The 24,350-nt window shown below is 49.4% G+C and overlaps 1 protein-coding gene across 13 annotated transcripts in view; it reads left to right on the plus strand.

The window, feature by feature from the left end:
- The window catches only part of MEGF11 (multiple EGF like domains 11), a 380,942-nt gene that overhangs the window by 271,070 nt on the left and 85,522 nt on the right, over window positions 1-24,350 (plus strand). For all 13 annotated transcript variants that reach the window (XR_005018567.1, XR_005018568.1, XM_036841304.1 and 10 more), the window contains exon 6: window positions 23,783-24,029. Coding sequence is in view for 11 of the 13 variants with exons in the window: in XM_036841304.1 (XP_036697199.1) it covers window positions 23,783-24,029 (247 nt within the window). In the remaining 2 variants the exon portion in view is untranslated. The remainder of the gene's footprint in view (window positions 1-23,782; window positions 24,030-24,350) is intronic.

The raw sequence follows: 24,350 nt of genomic DNA on the forward strand, positions 1-24,350 counted from the left end.
CAGAAGGCGGGGAGTGGGAGAGAAATTTCAGGAAAGCAAATGCCAAAAACCCCTCTAAGAAGGGCTTCTTCCTGTCGTTTTGATCACCAGAATGTCCTGGAAATTGAAGCATTAATTTGTAGCTTAGAGTGACAAGAATAGAAGGAATTATTCTGCTTTCCATGGTCTGTGTTCAGATGTTCCTTGGTGTGTAATTCAGCACCAAGGACAGGGCCCCTGGCCCCATGGCCCTGGCATTCATTGTAAGACCTAAGAAGCAGAAGAGTCCAGTTTTCATCCCCTGTATAAACCATTTCCATAATACTCAGAGCGCATCTGACCTCTGCTTGAATACCCCCTGCAATGGAGGAATCTTACACTTTCAGTCCTTTCCATTGATACACGGTTTGTTCTTGGACATTCCTATTACAAGTGGAGGAAGTCAGGGAAATGGTTACAGTGAGAAGAGGATCACCAAATTCTTTTAAACAGTATTAAATATTTGTGACATATAGAAAAATAAAAAAATAATATGAAAAACACCCACCACCATACTGAAAAAAATGTAAAGATTCACTGTGTTTGCCTCAGATCCATTTTAAAGAAAGAAAATGTTACAAAACAATATTTGAAGCCCCCCTAGCGCCTTTCTCTGATCGAATTCTCCTCCCTCTCTCTCCCCAGGGGTCATCTGTATGGTTGTTAAGACCCTTCAATTCAGAAAGTTATGTCAGAGCCAAAAAAGTTCCTGGAGACCTTCTTTTCCAACCCACTCATTTAGCAGATGAGCAAAGCAAGACCTGGAGAAAGGATTTGACTTAAGATCTCAGTGGTGGTCCTAAGCCTCTTCATGGCCATCATCTTCTTTTTAATTTCATCCCAGTCTTTGGTGTGGGGTGAGACATGGATTAGTATATCTCTTTTACACGTCTTTGGGTTGTTTGACTGCCTTTTTAGCTCTCCACCTCACCTCAAAGATATCAAGTCACACTCTGTTGCATGTGGAAATATCAGGAAAATCATAGAATCCCCTGTTTTTCATATGAGAAATTTGAAGTCATGGTAAAGATAACTAAATAATAAGGGAAATCAAATTGACTTGCCTTACGGGGGTTGAGAATGGGATTGAGTGGAACAGGACTCGAGGTGATGGGGCATGGGGAATAGCTTCAGCAAAGCATCAGGCACATGAAGGCAGAGTCTGCTGGAAACCTGGGTGTGAAGGGTGCCGAGGTTGGGGGGGGGGGTGCGGGGGAGGATAGGGCAGTGGGAAGGTGGACCTGAGTGTGGAGGGCTTTGAATGCCAGGCCCCCATGCATCTGGACTTGAGCCTTGAGCCACTGGAGGCCATGGAAGGGCTCTACACAAGGCAGTGACCTCATCAGATTGGTCATTTGGAAAGATCACTCCAGAAATTAGGCACAAGCGGGGCGGGGGAAGATACTAGAGGTGGGGCACTCGTTTGGACACTTGTCAATGATCTATAGCCACCCATAGCTTCTCCTTCTCCTTCTCCTGGTGCTGTTAGGTTATTTGGCAGATACAGGACAACCCTCAAGCCCTGATGGCTTATCCCAGGCCAGCTTTTCCTCCCCATCCTCCATTCAGTCACTTCCAGTGACAGAAAATTTGTCTTCAAGAGACATCAGAAGAACATGACAAGGGAAACCACCATTACCCACTCTCACATGGCAGGGAAAAGGCAAGCAAAGGGGAGAGTTTTGCACTCTATTTCTGGCTTGCAACTGTGATTCAGCTCTAATGCTGCGGTAGAAGCAGCCCTGGGCCTCTGGAGACCTGTTCAAGGCTCAGCACTGTCCCTAGTTCATCACGTGGCCTTGAACAAATCACTTTCCCTTTCTAGGCCTCTGAGTCTTCACTTGCAAAGGGGGAGAACGGAACTAGCTGATCGCTAGGGTGTCTGCTGTTCTAATACTTTGTAATTACATCCTCCTCTTCACTCTCTGTGAATCATTTATGGGACTCAACTCTGAAGCCTACAAATAGTCTACTCAACCCTGATCCTTCACTTCGTAATCATAACTGCTACAATTCATTGTCCATTTATCATGTGCTTGCCACTATGCTAAGCCCTGTGTAATTGCATTTAACTACTACAACTACCCTACCAGGTAGGTGCTATCGTTATTTTCATTTTACAGATGGGGGAAACTGAGGCACGTAACATTTTAGTAACTTGCCCAAGGTCACCCTGCAGAATTCGAACTTGAACCCAGGTCTGTTAGCCTCCACAGCCATGATCTGAATGCCTATGCCTTAACGCCCAGCCCCAAGCTCAGATCCGCACCTGGTCCCCATAGTAGCACCTTCCAAGTTCTCCTTGGTCCACATCAGACCTTGAGGGAAAGACTTGTCTGGGGCTCTTCTGGACTTTGTGAGTGACCAGATCCCACCCCCACCCGGAGAGCTCTGCTGAGGTGCTTGCCTTCTGTGTGCTTATTTTATTTTATTTTATTTTATTTTTTTTTTATAATTTATTTTTTTTTTTAATAGCTACTTTATTTATTTATTTTATTTTTTTTTTTTGGCTCTGTTGGGTCTTCGGTTCGTGCGAGGGCTTTCTCTAGTTGCGGCAAGTGGGGGCCACTCTTCATCGCGGTGCGCGGGCCTGCGGGCCTTTCACTATCGCGGCCCCTCCCGTTGCGGGGCACAGGCTCCAGACGCGCAGGCTCAGTAGTTGTGGCTCACGGGCCCAGCTGCTCCGTGGCATGTGGGATCTTCCCAGACCAGGGCTCGAACCCGTGTCCCCTGCATTAGCAGGCAGATTCTCAACCACTGCGCCACCAGGGAAGCCCCCTGTGTGCTTATTTTAATAAGATTGTTCCCTCTCTCGATCCTGAGTGATGACAGGTAGCCAGCTAGAACTAACTGCAGTGTTAATTTTGCCTTGAAATCCTCCACCAGCTCCCCAGCTGGAGACAGCTTGAACCGTGAGCTCATTAAGCAACAGAAGCCTGTCTTCCCACCACTTAGATGCAGGCGAGAAAACTCGTAATAGACCTGCTTTTACACTGAGTTGAAAAGAGCGGCACTCACCCAGTCCTGAATAACTTGCTTTCAACCCCCATCCCACTCCCCCCTCCCAGCATTCAATTAGCTGCCAAGAAGGCATCAAGGGTTCCCCAGCCTCCTGCCAGCCCCTGACCCAAAACAAGAGCTCTCAGCCCAGGTTCAAAGGCATTTTGATTGTGTGCCTGAATTTATCCCGCTCCCTTCACTTGGGCCTGGCTTCCTTTCAAAGTGAAATGCTTTAAAAGGAAAAGAAAAGAAAACCACACACACTGGGGAGGCCCACTGGGACCCCTTCTGGTTCAAACATCCAGTTCAGAGGGCCTCCCGACCACCCTCCCACACAGCTGCCAGCACATCCTGGGCAGTCAGCCTCACCTAGTCCTCCCACCCCAACCCCTTTGGGTCCCAGACACTGCGGGGAGGGAGATGAGAGGGAAAGATGGCTAGGGCAGAGGAAAGGAGGGTGAGCGTGGGGAGAGAGGCAGCAAAGATGGAAATGGAGACAGGTAGAGAGATGGAGGGACATCAGGAGAAGCAGCTTCTAAGTCTCCTATCCTCCCCAGGGAGGTTGAGCTGCAGAATAAGGACCACCTTTGTAGTCCTTCAGCTTCCAGGGAATCTGATTCCTGGTAATGACAGCATCCTCTACTGGGCTCTGGAGTGCTAGGGTGGAGTCGCAATCATTCCAGCCTGGGGGAAGCGTCCCCTCTCCCTCAGTTTCTAAGCAATTCTTATCCTTCTCTCCCCACTTATACCAGCTAGGCAGGGCTGCTAGATACAGATGTTCAGGTTGTGCACTGCGTAAAGCTGACGTAGAGAAACTTCTATGGGGTGCACGTGGATGGGTGTGGGGACTCCAGCCCTCCCAGAAGTCCTGGAGGAGCCTCTTCTGTACACAGTCAGGGACACACACTGCCTGGGGGCTGCTCCAGTCCTGTTTCTTCCTAGACATGCCCCAAGGTCCCTTCTCTTGTGAGCTGTCTGAGACCGAATTTCTGTCCCCACCCCCCAACTCTAAAGAACCCAGAGATGTTCCAAACACACTCTCCTACCGATTATCTCCCTACAGCCCATGATGACATTCCTGCCTCCAGGCCTTCGCTCATGCTGCCCTCTACTGCTTTCCCTTATTCCTAAGTCCACTCTTCCTTCAGGCCTAGGGAGTCCCATCTCCTCCTTGAAGCCTTCCCAGCCCTGGGGGCCATGCCTCTTCTGCGTACCTCAAGTTCACAGTGTGCCGCCACGTCTCCCTGGGCATTAGCTCCTTGACCTGTAGTGAAACTTCTCCTTTGTCCTTTTCATGCGTCATTGTGCACGCCCCATCCCCACCCCGGGTCGCGAGGACTGAGGGCAGGAGCTGTGTCACTTTTTATCCCCTGCTCCTGCACCATTTCTTGCGTAGATTTGTTGATGAATTGTTCACTGAATCAACATGCATTAATACTGGGTGCCCAACACATACCAGACAGCGTGCTGGGCGCTGTGTATACAGTAGGGAACAAAGCGGACTTGGTGCCTTCCACAGATGCCCTTGCTTCCCCAGACCCTCAGCGCTCACGGCTACACACCAAAGGCCGCTGTGACAAACAGCTGCAGCTCTGCCACAGGCACAGTACACAGAGCCAGCAGGACGTGCGGCAGAGAGAATGCCCACCCCGCCGCCCTCCACCAGGGGCAGGACTGAGGGGTTAATGGAGAAATGCGCCAGCTCCCTTGCACCTCCATTGGGATAACTCTACTTGGAGTTCTTGGTTGTCTCCCAGAGGTACAGGGGGATTAACTCTTGCTGTGCTGCATCTCCCTCCCCTCCCCTCCCCTCCCCTCCCCAGAGTCACCTCAGGGTCTGCTTCCACGGAACCCCAAACCAAGTCCCTCCCTGAAGGTGGAGGTGATGACGGGTCAGGTGATGATGATAATCCAGCTAATACCTCAGCTCCCTAATGAGTTTACCCTTGCACATAACATGATGCCTTGATTGATGACTTTGTTTATTCATTTATTCATCTCCACATTTTCTGGAAGGGTTTGTTAAATAGTACTGAGCACCTCCTACTTGCAAGTCATGAAAAAGGAACTTTTACCACCATATACTGGCCACAACTGTCTAAGGCACCTGAGACCCATTTTATAGGTGAGATGAGGAAGCTAAGTCTCAAGGGATAATGGAGGTCACACAGGTGGTAAGAGGCAGAGATGGGATTTGAACCCAGGTCTGTGTGATTCCAAAGCTCAGGTGCCTGATGAGTAGCATCAAACAAGGCAAATAAGCAGTAAGCACAATGAATTTAGAGTGAGTGGGGAGAGGGAAGGCTCCTGAAGCTTCCCTAAGGGAGAGACATTTAATCTGAGCCTTAATGGATAGGAGGGTTTCAGGAGATGGAGAAGCCCCCCTGCGTGGGGTGTGCAGGGCTTTAAGGAGTGACTGCCACATGAAGGACAAGGATAGGTGCTCTGGAGGAGGCTGAGCGCCCTCCACCCCAAGACAGAATGAGGGGTGCTGAGGCCCAGACCACTTTTTAAAATTGATTAATTAATTAATTTTTGGCTGCATTGGGTCTTCGTTGCTGCGTGCAGGCTTTCTCTAGTTGCGGCGAGCGGGCTTCTCATTGTGGTGGCTTCTCTCGTTGCGGAGCACGGGCTCTAGAGCGCAGGCTCAGTAGTTGTGGCTCACGGGCTTAGTTGCTCCGCGGCATGTGGGATCTTCCTGGACCAGGGCTCGAACCCGTGTCCCCTGCATTGGCAGGTGGACTCTTAACCACTGCGCCACCAGGGAAGTCCACCCAGACCACTTTTGCTAAGTTCAGCTCATTAGATTCCCTCTAAAATCCCAGGTCCCTATGGGCTCAAAGGGTGTCCCAGAAGCTTAAAGTGTAGGTATCCCGCTTAATGAAGCCGCCTGCCACTGCCCACTGTAGGCCACGCCTGTGGTCACCAGAAATCCAAGGGTCATTAACCCCATCCAATTTGCTCATATGCTGGTCATGTTCCTCACCCAGATAGCTGACCGGGCAATGAGCTCCTGGAGCGGCCCTGGCCTTCCCCACAGCCTGAGTCTCCTCCTCGTGGTTCTCAGCTGCACGGGGTCGGGGGCGAGGGGGTGGTGGGCGGCCACCACCGCTGTGACCGGGCCTCTCAACTCTCCGGCTTATGGCAAATGCAGCACCCACGTTTAGTGTTGGGTGAGACAGGCTTCAAGAGTCACTGCTTGGCACCCAGAGACGTAAATAACAATAAGGGAACTATGTTTAGCAAGGCCTCTGCCTCTCCTGGAGGGGGGCACGTAATGGATAAGATCTCAGCTTGTGTACAACTGTCAGCACATTTTCTGAATCACCTGGATGCCGATGCACGGAGCTGCCCCAACTGATTCTCCTCCCCATTCAGGCCCCCTCCCCTCCCCTCCCCTCCCCAGATACCTCCTTCCTGGTGGGGTGACGAGGGGAGCGTCTCAGTGGCACCAGGAGGAAGGGAGCTCTCGCTCACTCCCTCGCCCCACCTCCTTCTAAACCAGGAGGTCCTGGGTTACCCAGGATGGTGATGGGCTGCAGAGAGGGGCCATGTCCCTCCTGGCTCAGGGTTGTAAGTCCTGCCCACAGGGAAGTCCTGCTTTCTTTCTTTCATGGAGTCATGGTAGAACCCTTCAAGGGCTTCCCATGGCTCTTAAAAGAAAAGCCCAACTCCCTGCCATGGCCACATCTGGCCCGTCTACCTCACCTAGAGCCCTTCCCTCTCTCTCAACATCCCAGCTGCGCCGCCCCCTTCAGTGCCTTGACTCTGCCAACCTTTCCCCACCTCAGGACATTTGCCCGTGCTCTTGCTTCTACCTGGAAGGTTCTTACCTCCTGCTCTCGCCACGACTGTCTCCTTCTCATCCTTCAGCTCTTAGCATAAATGTCACCTCCTCAGAGGGGGCTTCCTTGACCCCTCAACTGAACCCCTGTCTTTGTTTACCATCAAGCTGTTCTTTGCACCTTCGTACCCTTGTTGTAACTTATGATTATATATTTACTCGTTAATTTATTCACTTGTTGAGCAAGTATTTACTGAGCATCTCTATGCCAGATGCTGTTCTAGGTGCTGGGGATACAGCAGTGAACAGCTCCTTAGGGAGCTGACATTCTAGCGGGAGTCCCAGACTATAAACAAAAAGATGAAAGTAAATATATGATACAGTGATTACATAATATCAGATAGAATAAGTTCTCGAAAGAAAAATAAAGCTGGGGGGATGGGGGAGAAAACTTGGAAAGGTTGATCCAAGAAGGCTCTGAGGAGGTGCTGTTTGAACGAAGGCCAAAATAGAGGCCTTTAGTGCTTCTCGTCTGTCTCTGCTCCTGGACTGTTAGCTCCTAGACAGTATCCTGGGTGCTCTGTTCCCCGCTTGACCCCCAGTGCCTGGCACATAGTAGGCATTCACTAAAGTCTTATGGAGTGAATGAACAAATGGACAACTGACCGGACCTCCTACCACTAGAGCACAAGTGTCTTTCCTTCGCTTCATCCTCAGCAGATCTCAGGAGCAGCTGGTCCCCGTTCTTCGATAATAACTCTCAATAGATGGAAAGGCCGTTTGTCACTCCTCCTTCAGGCCTCCTCTCTCCAGGGAAACCAGAGGTCCTCACCCAGCAGTGATGGATAGAGTGTCCTCTGACTGGCAGGCCCAGCTGGGAGCTGCTCTCAAAGTCCCTCCCTGTGCAGGGACAAATGGACCATGACACGAATGACACAAATAGCAAGACAGAGTTGAGCAGGAGACCTCAAATACCAAAGAGACATGGCTTCCTGCTGATAGGTGGGCCCTGTGTTAAGTGACCCCACTGGGGAAGCGGTACCATGGAGAATAGAATGGTGGGTGGAATCAGAGCCTGAAGACGTGGAGTCTTGGCTCTCCTAACTAGACCAGGGGTCTTGGGCAAGCTGCTTCATTTCTCTGGCCCTCAGCCTGTCCATCTGAGCAATGGGAATACCAACGTTTGGTTTGATGACCTGTAAGCATAGAGGTGCTTTGGAAGGTCAAGGGTGTACAGATAAGCAGAGTTATTCCAAATAACATGTTAATCGTGCAAAGACTTGGAAGAATGGTTGTATAAAGCGAGGCAAACCTGCATTTGTTGTCTTTGTTGTCAGAATTCTATATATGCTTATAATTCAGTGGGCGCCTGTGAGCAGAAATTCAGAGCACACACGTGTGCTCCAAGATTCAACACTTTGCTTCTTCCTTTGGCTTTGCTGTTCTCCCCATCCCTGACCCTTTGTCTCTGAGAGTTCCTCCAGGTAATTCAGAGATCTCAGCATGTCTGAGATGGAAGGAATCTTAGGGCTCGTCTAGTGCTACCCTCTTTATTTTACGATGGGGAAACTGAGGGCCAAAGAAGGGACGTGATTTGCCTAAAGGCCACACAGAAAGTCCGGTGTCCATAACCCCCAGATGGGGCCAGAGGCCAGGAGGGGATGGAGGGTAGAGGCTTTCCTTAAGCAGGTTATTACTTCTCTGTGTCTCACTTTTCTTATCTGAAAATGGAGATTATGGGGTTGTTGGGAGGGTTAAATGAGATACTACTTGTAAAGAGCTCAGACAGGGTTTCATCTATAACAGGGCTCACTGCGTGTTAGCTGCTGCTGTCCTACCAGCAGGCACCAACACTGCCACACAGCCATTCCGATCAGTGGGTGCCCTGCCCTACCAGTTAATGAGTATTTTTAATGTCATCCTTGGTTATATTCATCATTCCCAAGTTCCTAGCCCCTTAAGCAGCACGGCAGTCCACAGGACTTCCCAAAAAAGACAGAGAAGACAGAAACCTTGCCCAGCCGGATCTCCGGTAAAACCACCTATAAACCTGTCTTGGTTTGCTCTCATCCCTCCTCTGAGCTGTGTTCTAGCCCAGTGCCATTCAGGGTGGTCTGTGGAGTCCAGGAGTTGTCACTGGCCAGCGATGAGATAAGTAAGAAAATTGATAGTAAGTGTTTTAGAAACTTACAGTAAGTTTGACATTGCTGTGACAGCCAAGCCCGTGGCTGGTGGACTCTTCTGCTGAGCAGGGCATAGCCTAGTGTGGGTGCTGTCAGAGGCTCATGGAGAGTGCCACATGGTGTGACCTGCCTACGAGTCAGGCTCAGTTAGGACCGTGTGTCTGTCTATGATGGATTGGAAAATAAAACAAAGGGAACTGGTCCTTCCCCATGGATAGTTTGAGAAGCAGTGGTCTAGCCTTCCTTCAATGAAGCGAACTCCTCAGCCTGCTTGCCAAGCCCTCTGCAGCGGGGCTGCGTGAACCCCTCCTTGCAGGCTGCCCTACACCCTGAACTCTCCCTCCCTGCCTCTGCTGCGCTCCACTCAGACTGTCTTCCCCTTGCTTTCCCACCTATTGAAATCCTATCCCTCCTTCTAGATCCTAAATCAAATCCTCTCTCTTCCCCAAGGCCCTCCTGGGCAGATTAACCCCTCCCCCCATGCACCCCAAACCTCCCAGTGCCCTTTCACCTCCAGCAAGTGCCGTTCCCAGTCTGTCTCATGTGGTCCACGGATCCTGCGTGTGTGCCTGACCTGGGTCACTCTGTGGTCCCTGAGGACCAACTGGGCCCTCCCACCCTTTTCAAGCCCCACCTAGTCTAGACCTTACATCTAATCAGTTTTCAATAAATGTCAGCCAAGCTGATCCAAAGCACCACGTGTACCAGTCAGCTCTAGGTACTGTCTTTGCCAAAAGAAAAAATGGCTCCATTTCATTGGAACAGTCGTGGTGTAAGCCCTGCAGGACAACCAGGGAAGCCACTGTGTCTGCTGGTGAGAACAGCCTTCCACCAGGCCTCTGGGGTGTGACATTAGCTCCCAGGATGAGTAGCTGAGACAGAAGGTTCCAGGTCCATCCTGCCCCTGGCCCACAGCTGACTCTCCACATGACTCTCCAGGCTACCCTGGCCCAAATGACCTCAACTTGTTTTCCCACTCCCTGTGCCTGTGACCCCCTAATGAGCTACTGGAGCAGCTCTACAAAACCCCGCCTTCCTCCTCCTCCTCCTTCCCATCTGATGAGAAAGACCCCCACTCCATCACGAACAGGGCAACAAGTGAGTCCAGTTTTAGTTCAGAATTGCTCTGTGGGCCCACGAGGTAACCCGCCTCTGCCCAGCCTCCACTTTCACTGCTTCTTTTTCTGCTTCCTGCATATTCCCTGTGGGGACGGTGACAGACAGAAAGCTCCTTAAGGCCACAGACCCCGAGCACCACTTTGACTGCTTCCACATGAGCGTCCATTGCAGTGCTGGCCCTGAAGTGGCTGCTCACTGAGTGAGGGGATGAAGGAGAAGGCGTTACTTTAAATTGCAGCAAGCAATTCCTCAGCTAGACCTATGGAAGAACTTCCTGGCTGTGAGAGGAATTAAACACAGACATTTAAAGGCAGAAAGGGTCTTAGAAGTTGGATTTTCACCCTCCCCCCATTTAGCCGCTTAACCCGTTGTCCTTATGTGAGAACCCAGCAGAAAACTCAGCAACTCTGGAGCTGTGGAAATGGGGTGTCCAGAGCCCCTGCCATGGCCCCAGCGCCCACGTGAGGCGTAGGACCCTTTGGACTCCGTGGGTCGCAGCTTTACACCCACTCATCTGGGTTAATCCTGTCTGTCTGCCATGGGAGACGCTGAGGCCTGGAAGGGTGGTACCTTCCTTGCCCAAGGCCTGTGACAGAGCCAGAGAGAGGCTCTTCCACTAGACTAGACCTCACTGTTTGTAGCAAGTCGGAGTGAGGGGGGCGATGGGAAATGGCGGACAAGGCTGTGGAATGAGTTCACGCCTCATGGGCGTGGACCCCATGACCTTCCTGTGTCCTTTCCTGCTCTGCCTGTTTAAGTTCATCTCCCTCAGAGCCCACATCTGGGGGTCCCAGTCCCACACCGAAGAGTTTCACCAAATTCCCTTTGATTCCCAGCCGCCCCTCCCCCTCCTCAGCCTGGGGTTTGCTCAGGAGCTTTCAAAGGGAGGTGAGAGCTGGGCCCCGCTGGGGAGGGTGCAGGCCTGGGCAGCGGGTCCCCTGGTGGGTCTGTGGTGTCTTTGCCGCCTTTGAAAGGCTCTTCCAAAGAGGTAATTCCTTTGTGCGCAGACATGATTTATGAGGCTTTCTAGGCAAACTGTGGAGATAAATTGTGGTCTTTGGGGCTGGGAAGCTTCAAAGGCAGTGATGCAGGAAGATCAGAGGGTGCTGGGCCGCCAGGAGCTGGGCCCTCATTAAAAGCCTCTGGTATTGGGGGGAAGGGGGGTTAGGTTTTGAGCAGAGCTGAGGACAGACTAGCTCAGGCCGGCCCCTGGGTCCATTTGGGGCACCCACAGCTTAGGGAAGGGAGGGACGGGGCAGGGAGTCCACGGAGCTGCCACCAGCCTCTGCTCAGCCTAGCCCAGGGACCTTGCAGGCACGGGGTCTCACCCCCCGGCCTCTCACTGATGACCTGGACCTCCCCCTTCCCCTCTGGTCTCAGTATCCCCTCTGTACGAGAACAGCATAGGCGTAAATGAACTCCAGTGTTCCAGCTCTGCCGTGCCTCCCACTCGATGCTCTGTGGTTCAAGGCCCTGTTGTCAAATGCCCCCATTTGAGAAACAGCCCAGAGATCACGCTGGCTCTGAGGTGATGGACGAGTCACCTAACCACACCTGACCTTGGTTCCTTCCCCTGAAGAATGCGGATAATCATAGCTATGCAGAGGAACCACGGCTTAAACTGAACAAGTACAATACCTACTGCAAAGTACCTAATACCTAGTTTTCTTCCCCATCGCCTGTCTACACAGTGTCATGGCATACTATATCTGGGGCGGTCTCTGTGAAGTTGATAAATTTGACTTCCACACCTTCCCATCTCCTCTCTCTGAAAGCAGGTTAACATACATGCACACACCCCCTTCCTAATCTGGCGCCCAGGTCTGCTAATTGCCGCTTGGATATTAACAGATAACTGGTGTATTAATGCCCCGTGATGTGACTCACACCCCCCCCCACACACACACACCCCTACACAAACATGGAATGATGTGCAATTTAATAGGGGTTTCCTGAAAACGCTGAAGAATGAGGTCCTAATGGTACAATGCCAGGCAGACTCAGTGATATCTAGAAGCAAGGGTCTGGTGCTGGTTTCTAGATGCATCCATCCACAGAGAGATATAGGGCACTGATTAAATGGAGTTACTGAATCTCCCCACTCCCTCCTGATATTTTGATGGCGTGATGTCTGGTTGAAATGGACTTGGTTGCCTGGAGCTGTGGTCGAGGCTGTGGCAATGGACACGAGGAAAGTAATAAGCTGAAGCCACTGACTCTGCTCAGGGCATTTTAATGTACCTACTGGCTCCGTTCCCCCTGCCCTGCTCCCCAAGACCCGACCAGCTCCCGGGCCCCCTGGCCTGACAGTGGGTGCTCTTCTAGTTGTAGCTGCCCCAGCAACAGCCTTCCCAGCGCCCCTCCATCATCCCCTGTTCTGATGGGTCAATGTTTCCCATTTGCTTGTCTGTTTTTCCAATCAGCCCCTAGAACATAATGGGTGCTCAACAATTGTTTGACAAGTGAATAAATGAGCATAACTCATCCCCCAAAAGCTGGTGTGGTGGGATGGAAAGAGCTTTAGATCGACATGGCCAGCTAGTTTCAAATCTAGCTCTCCAGTGTATTAGCTGTGTGACCGCAGGCAAGTCACTTGGCCCCTCTGATCAGTTTCCTGACTTGGAAAATGTAGGGGGTACACAAGATGCCCTCTGAAACCAAAGGCTAAGAAAACCAGTCTTGGACTCTCAGCTCTGCCTTTTGCAATTCGGGGTGTTTTGCCCCTGAGAGGACATTTCTAAATATCTGGAGACATTTTTGGTTGTCACAATTGTGTGTATGGGGTGCTACTGGCATCCAGTGGGTAGAGGCCAAGGATGCTGATAAACACCCTACAATGCACAGATGCCCCCACAACAAAGCATTTTCTGGCCCAAAATGTCAATCATGCTGAGACTGAGAAACCCTGATTTACTTATTTCATGTCTCTGAGCCTCAGTTTTCTGAGTTGAAAAATGGGATAATAATCCACCTCACATGGTTTGTCTCAAATCCTCTTTGAAACAAGGCAAGGTATGAACAAATGGCACAGGCTTAGGAAGAGGATTAAATGACACAACCCCTATGAGAACACAGCTCGTCCATAGGAAGCTCACAGGGTTAGGGTTTTGCCTATGCGTGTGTTTAGTCCTCCACCCCTGCCACCCTCGAGGACCAGTGGGACGTGGAAGGGCAGCCTGCGTTCCATGCACCCATGGTGAATTCTGCCTGCCCTTGGAGGCTTGAGGGAGATATAGACAGTGTGGTTAAATAACACAGAGTAACAAGTGTAATAACTAGATCACTAAGAGCTAATGATACATCATTATAATTCTGTGCTGTCAGCATCTGCTAGGCTTAGGGACTGTGTCAGGAGATTTGGGTTTTAATCTACAGCACCTTGGTCTATTAATATTTAATTCCAGCAATCTGAGTGGTGGAGAGATAGGGGTCAGAGCCATGGCTCGGCTCAGAGCCTGGGTAACCACCTTGAATTTTTCCTTCCACACAAGGGCAAGCATACCATCTACCCTGTCTCCTCTGGCCTGTTTCTCAAGTGGGGGGGACGTTGAGCAACAGAGCACAGAATCCCACAGTATCAGAATGGGAAGAGATCCCAGCGTATACCTACTGGTGTTTCTTTTTCTTTTTTTCTTTTCCATTATTGTTTATCACAGGATATTGAGTATAGTTCCCTGTGCTATAGAGTAGGACCTTGATGTTTATCTATTCTATATGTTATAGTTTATATATATGCTCTGACTGTGTCAGTAGCCTCTGCTAGTCCTAAACTCCCAATCCAATCCTCCCCCACCCCATACTGCTGTTTCTTAATGCGGACACCACTGGCACTTGGAGGGCATAGTTCTTCATTGTTCAGGACTGTCCCTGATCATTTGTGACAACCTAATCCCTCCCTCCCCCTATTTCCAGGTGCTCTCTTTGGGAGGGTGACCTACTCCAAGCAAGAACCACTGATCCAAATCTGTCATTTTACACATCTAAGCACAGAGGCCCAGAGAGGGGAGGGGGCTGCCCAAGATTGCCCAGCGTTGGCTCCGACCCACGCTTCGATGCTCCCTCAAAATTGCAGCTTGGGTCTGGAAGAAGTGGAGGGGCTTGGCCTTTGAGGATTTGCCTGTGCTTCTTTTTATGTAAATAAAGTTATTTATTTTATTTTATTTATTTTTGGCTGTGTTGGGTCTTCATTGCTGCGCACAGGCTTTCTCTGGTTGCGGCAAGCGGGGGCTACTCTTCGTTGCGGTGCGCGGGCTTCTCGTTGCGGTGACTTCTAAGTGCGCGGGCTCAATAGTTGTGGCTCACGAGCTCTAGAGCGCAGGCTCAGAAGTTGTGGTGCATGGGCTTAGCTGCTCCGTGGCATGGAGGATCCTCCCGGACCAGGGATCGAACCCGTGTCCCCTGCATTGGCAGATGGATTCTTAACCACTGCGCCACCAGGGAAGTCCCTGCCTGTGCTTTTATTGGGGTAAGTCAGTTGACAAACGGCCTCGCTCACTGGGAAGTCACTTTATTTAGCAGCTGAAATGGTTTCCAGTGGCTTCTGCTCTGTCTCTGCCTCCATGCCTGCTGCTTTGTAAACTCAGGAGCAATCCCATGACCTGGCAGCTCCCCCACTTCTTCTCAGGGTGGGTGGGGGCATGGGCCATTCCTGGGAGATGCTCTGACTGTGTCAAGCCTTTCCACTGCTAAGCGGGCGCTGTGGGGGCCTTGGCCCAGACTCTGGTACAGGCCGGGGCAGCTCAGGGCCATTGCATTCCAGATTCCTTTCTACCCATTGACCTTCACATCAACGGCCAGTCTGCCTCCTTGCTGAGTCTCAGGATTGCCATCTCTGGAATGGGAGGAATCGTCCATCTCTCCCACCCCACCCCCCCAAGACTCAGCGTCCTCCTGCCCATCTCCCTGAGAGGACCAGTGAGAACACAGATCACCAGAAAGATAGTAGTTCTCATCTGCTGAGCTTTTTAAAAAGACCTGTCCTTGGGCTCCACCACTCCAGAATAATTAAATCAGAATGTCCAGGGCTGAAGCCCAGGCATGAGAGGTTTTTAAAACCTCCAGGATGGTGCTGATGAGCAGCCAGGCCAAGGACCGCTGTCTGAGGATGTGGATCCTCACGAGCGGCTGGGAGGAGGCTCTTTGGTCACTGGAGAAGGGCTGGCCAAGGCCCCTGGTCAGCATGGCTGATGGCTCTTCCTGTCCCCAGCTCTGGGCTGGACGCTGGGTGAGACTGTGTGTGCATGTGGGGGGCAGGGACAGCTGCAAACAAGAACTCGCCCAGGGCCTTCCCTGGTGGCGCAGTGGGTTAAGAATCCGCCTGCCAATGCAGGGGACATGGTTCGATCCCTGGACCAGGAAGATCCTACATGCCGCGGAGCAACTAAGCCCGTGAGCCACAACTACTGAGTTCGTGTGCCACAACTACTGAAACCCGTGTGCTGCAACTACTGAAGAGCCCGCGTGCCTGGAGCCCGTGCTCTGCAACAAGAGGAGCCACCGCCATGAGAAGCCACGCACCACAACAAAGGGTAGCCCCCGCTCGCCACAATTGGAGAAAGCCCGTGCGCAGCAACGAAGACCCAACGCAGCCAAAAAATAAATAAATAGTTAAAATAAAATAAACTAAAAAAAAAAAAAGAACGCACCAGGTCCCCATGCTGTAACCCACGGGGACTCCAAGACTAGTAGAGGAGATTGGACACAAGACACCTAAAGCTACTTATATAGAAGTGGTGCCAAAAAGCAATGGTCAACCAAGTTATTGTTCCTAATAGAGAAAGTCAACAAAGGCATAAAAACATAGCAAGTTGTGCCTTTAATAAGTGATCTTCAGGGACTCCAAAAGATACTTGGACATGCATGTTCACGGCAGCATTACTCACAGTAGCCAAATGGTGGAAACAACCCAAGTGTCCCTCAAGAGATGCATGGATAAACAAAATGTGGCATACTTATATAATAGAACACTATTCAGTCATAAAAAGGAATGAAGTACAGATATATGCTACATCATGGATGAACCTTGAAAACATTATGTTAAGTGAAAGAAGCCAGACACAAAGGACTAATATTGTATGATTCCACTTATGTGAAATATCTAGACGAAGCAAATTCATAGAGACAGAAAGTAGATTATCAGTTTCCAGAATGGAAGAGGGAATGGGGAGTTATTACTTAATGGTTCCAGAGTTCCAGTTTGGGGTGACGGAAAAGTTTTGGAAATAGTGGTGACAGCTGCTCAACACCGTGAGTCTAATTAATGCCACTGAATTGATTGTATACTTAAAATGATTCAAATGGCAAAATGTATGTTATACATGTTTTATCACAGTTGGAAAAGTTCAGAAGAAATAAATTATCTTAACTGAGAGGATAAATTATGGGAAGTAGGGCCAGTCATGAAAAACCTGGGCCCTATGACCCCCACCTCCACATGAACCAATCCCTGGATAAGGCCTTTGTGGAAAATGAGCCCCTGCTCTCACATCTCCCTGTGCCGTCTAAGCCCAGGCTGACCACCAACATCCCACATCCCCTCTTCCATCAACAGCAGGCCACACCCAGTAGAACAGCAGGGGTTAGAGCTCAGACAGCCAGTCACTCCCCAGCTGGGTGGCCTTGGACAAGGTAGTTAGCCTCCTTGGGCCTCTGTTTCCTAATCTGCAAAATGGGGATAAGAATAGCACCCGCGTTAGAGGGATTGCTGTGAAAATTAAATGAGAAAATTTACTTTATGCCTTTATCTCATGGCCTGGCACGTATTAACCTCCCTTTCAAGTGGACTTACAAATTTGAAAGCGTGTCTGTGGTGAAGGTGGGTGCTGAAGGGAGAGACGTAGCCACTCCCCTTGTGAGGGTGAGGGAGTACCCAAGCCTGGGCCCTGCAGAAAGGATAGGTCAGCTGGGAGATGCGCAGGCTGGGAAGGGCGAGAGTTGGCCGGATTAAAGGACCAGAACAAGCCAGGCCACAGACTTCTGGGTGGCCTAAGCCCGCACTCGCTGCCCAGAGAAGATCCGCCCACTTGAAAAAGTCAGCCAAAGCCAAATATAATTAGGAAGGAGCATCTGTGACAGAAATTTAAAAAGTCTGTGAGGGGCTGACATTCTGGGGCCAAATTGGAAAGAGTTTGCAATTGTCTGTGAAATAATGCAAAGTCCTGTTGTAATTTTAATGGTGATAGTTTTTATTCACCTTCAACAGGGTAGATAATTGACTCACTGTCTCATTTCTCTGTCATTGCTAGGGAATGAGGTGTTTTTAAGTGGATTTTCTAAGATAACTGAAGCTTATCCCTGTGAACCCTAACTTTTTTTTTTCACTTAATCACTGTAGGGGGAATGTCTATGGAATGGATTACACACTTCCCTGCTTCCTTAATCAGAATATTCTAATCGAATGGAATCTCTTCCTGTCAATTTTGATATGAGGGATTATTTCCTCCTATGTTAGTGACTCCAAGTTGCTTTGCTTTTTTAGTCTAAAAATGTTTTCTGTTTATTTCCGTCAGTGTCTAATGTGCATAGAGCTCTTTTTGGAGGGGGGGAGCCCCATAAAACACACATACACAGATGTAAACACAAGCATATACAGTGTGCGCGTGCATGCACACACACACTCACACACACACCATCTAGTCTGAGAACCCAGATTGTCGGACTTAATGGAATTTCATTTCCACGTGCTTCTCTAATGCCCTGAACTGCCTTATCATGGCACTTTCACAGCATTCTGTAAACGCTGTTCCCGCGGCTCTGTCCCCGCTAGACTGTGCACTCCAAGAGGGCGGGACACTTTCTGCCACTAGCAGGTGCTTAGTAAATGTCTGTCAAATGGACGAGTAGAAGGGCAGAAACACCCAAGTGTGAGGGCATCAGTCAGTAGGTGAATGGGTTTTGAATGCCTTCCTGGATGTCCCTTAGCCACCGCAAAACACAGTGAGCAAAATTAACCTCATCCTTTTCCCCCAAGTGTTTGCTCTTCCCCTTGTGTTTCCATAAAGTATGTGGCACCAGCATCCACCCAGCAGCCTAAGCCAAAGCTAGGGTACCAACCTCCCTCTCTCTTCTTCCCTGAGCACCCTGTCAGTCACCCCGTCCTTGCTGATTCAACCTTATAAACTCAGCTGAAATCTGTCCCCTTGTCTGCATCCCAAATGCTACTACCTTAGTCAAGGCCACCATCATCTCCTTCCCATTATAACAGCCAGGCGCTCAACCCCACCCCTACTCCACCTCTCCTGCCCACATATCTATTCTCACCAGACCAATCTTTCAGCAGCCACACCTGGTCTTGTCAGTCCTCCACTTAGGACATATTCAGAGCCTCCCGGCCCTTGTACGAAGTCTGCCCCCTAACAGGGCTCACAAAGCCCGTGGACATGGTACCCAGCAGGAATCGACCTCACCTTGTACCTTGGTCTCCCTTAAAGTCTACACTCCAGACACACATATCTTTTTTTCATTTTCCCTCACATTCATGCTTTTTCCCCATTCCAAACGTTTATATACATTATTTCCTCTGCCTAGATTCATTCCCCACCCTCACCCCTCCTTCAGGTCTTTTCTTTGAAGACATCTTCCCTAACCACCCTGTCTGGGTTCAGACCTGCCTGTGTCTTCCTCTGATGCCCTGAATGACCCCGATTATAGCCCTTCTGCAGTCAGCCTTAAATGCTGCTCCCGTTGCTCTGTCCCCACCCATTATACACTCCAAGAGGGCGGGACACTTTCTGGCCCTCGCAGGTGCTTGGTTGAATGAACGAGTAGAAGAACGAAAGCACCCAGGTGTTAGTGCATGGGCTTCATGACAATATCCAGCTCCCTTATCAGAGGCATAGTTTTGCTTCTTACTGGGTTTGGTTGTGACAGAGTGAATGGAGGTCCTGTCTGATAAGCAAAGCATAACTGTCTGCCCTGGGATGCCCCAAGGGCAAGCTGGCTGTGGACTCCAACAGTTCAGTACAGAGCCAAGGTCTGAGGGCAGTGACTATGCCAGCACAATGAGGGGAATCCCTTGTTCTGGGTCCCAGGGCTGTTCATAGTGATGATTGGGGAGGATGTGGCTAGTCTCTGTGGTGTCCCGGTCCTCGTGCTTTGCAACTGCCACCTTGTCCCCCGTGACATCTCTTAAATCTCTCTCCTCAGAATCATCATTCAGAAAGTGTCACATGCACCTCCAGTGGAGAGTACTGGAGCCAGAAGACCTGGCCTGCCCTTGACTATAACCTTGGGCAATCACATAATCTCTCTGACCCTTTATTTCCCCATCTGTAAAATGGAGAGATAATAAAACCTAATTCACATAGTTTTAAATGTCACAAGTGAGCATTTAAAATGTGGTGGTTATTATTATTACAATGGAGTCACATCATATGTACGTTAAACTCATGCAAATTTAACTACATATGCTTGACAACAAAAAGAGAGAGAGAAATGATACAGTAGGTAATTCTGCTGTCTTTCTACTCACTGAGTAGATGTCCCAGAGAGAAGGTGACGTGGCAGATGCCAGACTGCTGGGTGCTCCATCACTCTCTGTCCTGTGAGCCTCTTTCAGTGTGAGTGCAGGTTATAATGATAACTGGACTCAATTCTTTACATTGAGATATAATTGACATAAAACATTATATTAGTTTCAGGTTACAACATAATGATTCAACATCTGTATATATTGCGAAATGATCACCACCCTAAGTCTAGCTAACATCACACAGTTACAGTTGTTTTTTTCTTATGATGAGACCTTTTAAGATCTTCTCTCTTAGCAACTCTCAAATATACAATACAGAATTATTAACTATAGTCACCATGCTGTACATTACATCCCCTGAACTCATTTATCTTGTAGCTGGAAGTTTGTACCTTTTGACTACCTTTGCCCCTCTTGCCCACTCCCTACCTCTGACAACCACCAATCTGTTCTCTGTATCTATGAGTTCGATGTTTGTTTGTTTGTTTGTTGGACTCCACATATAAGTGAGATTATATGGTATTTGTCTTTCTCTGTCTGACTTATTTCACTTAGCATAATGCCCTCAAAATGTCTATCCATATTGTCACAAATGGCAAGATTTCCTTCTTTTTCGTGGCTGAATAATATTCCCTTGTGTGGGACTTCCCTGGTGGTGTGGTGGTTAAGAATCTGCCTGCCAATGCAGGGGACACGGGTTTGAGCCCTGGTCCGGGAAGATCCCACATGCCGTGGAGCATCTAAGCCTGTGCACCACAACTACTGAGCCTGTGAGCCACAACTCCGGAAGCCCACGTGCCACAACTACTGAAGCCCGCATGCCTAGAGCCTGTGCTCCACAACAAGAGAAGTCATCGCAATGAGAAGCCCGTGCACCACAACAAAGAGTAGTCCCCACTAGCCACAACTAGAGAAAGCCCACGCACAGCAACGAAAACCCAACACAGCCATAAATAAATAAATAAAATTATTTTTAAAAAATTCCATTGTGTGTATGTGTATATATGTGTGTGTGTATACATACACACACATACATTTGTGTATACACATTTTTTAATCCACTCATCCATTGATGAACATTTAGGTTGCTTCTGTGTCTTGGCTAGTGTAAATAATGCTGCAGTGAACATGGGGGTGCAGATATCTTTTCGAGTTAATGTTTTCATTTCTTTCAGATAAATACCCAGGAGTAGAATTGCTGGATTTTACAGTAGTTCTATTTTTAAGTTTTAGAGGTACCTCCATACTGTTTTCCATACTGACTGCACCAACCTAAATTCCCACCAACAATGCACAAGGGTTTCTTTTTCTCCACATCCTTGTCAACACTTGTTATTTCTTGTCTTTTAGATAATAGCCAGTCTATCAGGTTTGAGGTGATATCTCAGTGTGGATTTTTTTTTTTAATCTATACATTCTTTTTTTTTTTTAAATAAGTAAATTATTTATTTATTTATTTTGGCTGCGTTGGGTCTTCATTGCTGCGCGCGGGCTTTCTCTAGTTGCAGCAAGCGGGGGCTACTCTTCATTGCGGTGCGTGGGCTTCTCATTGCGGTGGCTTCTCTTGTTGTGGAGCATGGACTCTAGGCACACGGGCTTCAGTGGTTGTGGCTCGAGGGCTCTAGAGTGCAGGCTCAGTAGTTGTGGCGCACGGGCTTAGTCGCTCCACGGCATGTGGGATCTTCCCAGACCAGGGCTCGAACCCATGTCCCCTGCATTGGCAGGCAGATTCTTAACCACTGCACCACGAGGGAAGTCCCCTCAGTGTGGTTTTGATTTGCATTTCCCTGATGGTTATGAGCATCTTTTCAAGTACCTGTTGGTCGTCTGTATGTCTTCTTTGTAAAAATATCTATTCAAATCCTCTACCCATTTTTTAATCAGATTGTTTGTTTGTTTGTTTGCTATTTAGTTGTATAAGTTATTTATATATTTTGGATATTAAACCCTTATCAGATATGTGATTTGCAAATATTTTGTCCCATTTGGTAGGTTGCCTTTTCATTTTGTTGATGGTTTCCTTTGCTGTGCAGAAGCTTTTTAGTTTCATGTAGTCCCACTTGTTGATTTTGCTTCAGTTGCCTTTGCTTTTAGTGTCAAATCCAAAAAATCATTGCCAAGACCAATATCAGGGAGCGTACTACCTATGTTTGCTTCTAGGAGTTTTTTTGTTCTGGTCCTAATTCAAGTCTTTAATCCATTTTGGGTTGATTTTTACATATGGTGTAAGATAGGGGTTCAGTTTCATTCTTTTGCATGTGGCTGTCCAGTTTTCCCAACACCATTTATTGAAGAAACTGTCCTTTCCCCATTGTATATTCTTGGCTCCATTGTCATAAATTAATTGACTATATATGCATAGGTTTCTTTCTGGACTCTGTATTCTATTCCATTGATCCATGTGTCTGTTTTTATGCCAATATCATACTGTTTGAATTACTATAGCTTTGTAAAATAATTTTAAATCAGAAAGTGTGATGCCCCCAGCTTTGTTCATCTTTCTCAAAATTGTTTTGGCTATTGGACTTGGTTTTTGCCTCACTTACTGTAGTACCAGGTAGAAAATGCAGGGTGAGTCTTGCTCAGAGTTTGGCAGCTCGGTTTGTATGTGTATATATTTGGGGCACAGTGAAGAAGGGATGATGCAAGATAGGGTGATTGGGATTCCAGGCCTAGTGTGGTTCCATCTACTAAAAGTAATGGACAGTTTCCATGACTTTGACCAATTGACCCTGGTCAGCAAGTGGGAAGTATATGCAGGAGGGTTGGTGGGGCTGGTAGAGTGATTCTTCCATCAACCTTTTAGTTTCCAAAGATTCCATGTACTCACTGGCTTCACTAGAACCTTGTGCTTTTGTACATACCCAGCACTCAAGTACCACTGTCTCTTTGCTCATACTGAGCCTGCCCCAGGGACACCTTCCCCAATCCCACTCACCTGCCCCCTTTCCTCTTTGAGTGGCTAAACCCTACAGTCACTGGAGCACAAAGGTCAACTAATCATCTCCTTGTCTTCAGGCAGTAGGGTCTCTAGCCATTCCAGTTTGCCCAGCACAGAGAGAGTTCTCAGAATGAGGGACTTTCAATGGTGAAACTGGGACAGTTAGTCACTCTGATTGTCAGACAAGGGAGACATCTTTTACAGCCCACTTCAGATGCTTTCTCTTCCAGGAAATGTTGCCTGCTTCCTTAGCTGGGAGCAGTCTTTTTCTCCATGGAACATCTCCTAGTACATTATTCATGCTTGTCCTTGCCTGAACTCCACATGCACCTCTACTCCAGGATTTGAGTGAATGAGGCTATAGTTGAAGGATGTCTTGCTGTTGTGTGTCCTGTATGCATCAAGTGAGGGTCAGACTAGGAAGTGGCAGCAGGCTGGGTGACCTACCTGAGGACTGCTATTCAGCCCCTTTCCCCCCGCCGCAGAGTGTGAATTTCTGCAAAGCTGGCTCAGATATCACTCTTTGAAACATTTAATTACATATAAAGATCTTCAAGGCTGTCTGTCACCTCCCAGGAAAATATTTCTTTTTTCCTGCTCCTTCTGAAGTTGGCTGCTTGGAAAGTAATGAAATTGAACTGAGGATGAAGGAACCAGGAGGTGTAGGCATTACTGTTAGGGAGACGCGGCATGAAAGAGAGATGCGGGTGGAGGTGGTGACAGGGAGATGGTGCCGGGGGAGGGGCAGGGCGTTAGAAGGCTTGTTCACAGAGAGTGAGATGCAAGAGGTGAGAAGAACTAATGTTTCAGGAAGAGATGGAAAGAGAGAGAGATGAGGGCTGGGCTGGGGAGGCACCAAGAAGGGGAGGAGGGTCACGGAGAAGAGGGGAGGCACACTGGAAGAGAGAGGGCCTGGCTGAGAGGAAGAGAGAGCCAACCAAGAAGTTTTAGCAATGGTAAAATGGCTTGTGGTTCCAGAGTTTCAATACCAGAGAGGGGGCTCTGGAGAGGCGTGGTTGGAATGGAATGACCCCGACTGGGAGATGCGTTGAGGAAAGAAGCTTCTGAGCTTGGATGATTATTTGGGGGTGGAGTGGGGCTTGGCAAGGAGCTGATGGAGCTATGAAGCGCCAAAGCTTCCATCCAGAAACCCCTTGCTGCCTCCTATCCAGTGAAGAGCAATGCAGAGATGGGAAGGCTGTTCCCAGCCCCCATCCCAAGGAGAGTCCACGGGGATCCCTCTGCCCTGACGCGCTCCTCTCTTGCAGGCTGCGACAGCGACCACTGGGGCCCCCATTGCAGCAACCGGTGCCAGTGCCAAAACGGAGCCCTGTGCAACCCCATCACCGGCGCCTGCGTGTGTGCCGCCGGCTTCCGAGGCTGGCGCTGCGAGGAGCTCTGCGCGCCTGGCACCCACGGCAAGGGCTGCCAGCTGCCGTGCCAGTGCCACCACGGCACCAGCTGCGATCCCCGCACCGGCGAGTGCCTCTGCTTGCCCGGCTATACTGGCGTCTAGTGAGTAAAGCCCGGGGCGGCTGGGAGAGCAGGATCGGGAAACACTTGGAGGGTCAAGATAGTCCTGGCTGTAAAATCTCCTGCGCTCCGACCCCAAGTCCTGCAGAGGCTGAACGCCCGGGCCTCGCCCACACCCTCACATCCCTGTTGTCCAGGCCCCAGGGTGACTGGTGCGAGCTGGGAGGACACATTTTGATGGAGGCTCTCGTGGCCAGAGGAGCTGGCTAACCTCCTCCCAGGAGGCCCTTCCTGGTCCGGGCCCCAGACCTTAGTTTGGAATTCTGATCGTAACCCAAATGCCGTTGTTGACCCTTCCAGGCC

The sequence above is a fragment of the Balaenoptera musculus genome, chromosome 2, assembly GCF_009873245.2.
Source record: "Balaenoptera musculus isolate JJ_BM4_2016_0621 chromosome 2, mBalMus1.pri.v3, whole genome shotgun sequence".
In the NCBI taxonomy this organism is placed as follows: Eukaryota; Metazoa; Chordata; class Mammalia; order Artiodactyla; family Balaenopteridae; genus Balaenoptera; species Balaenoptera musculus.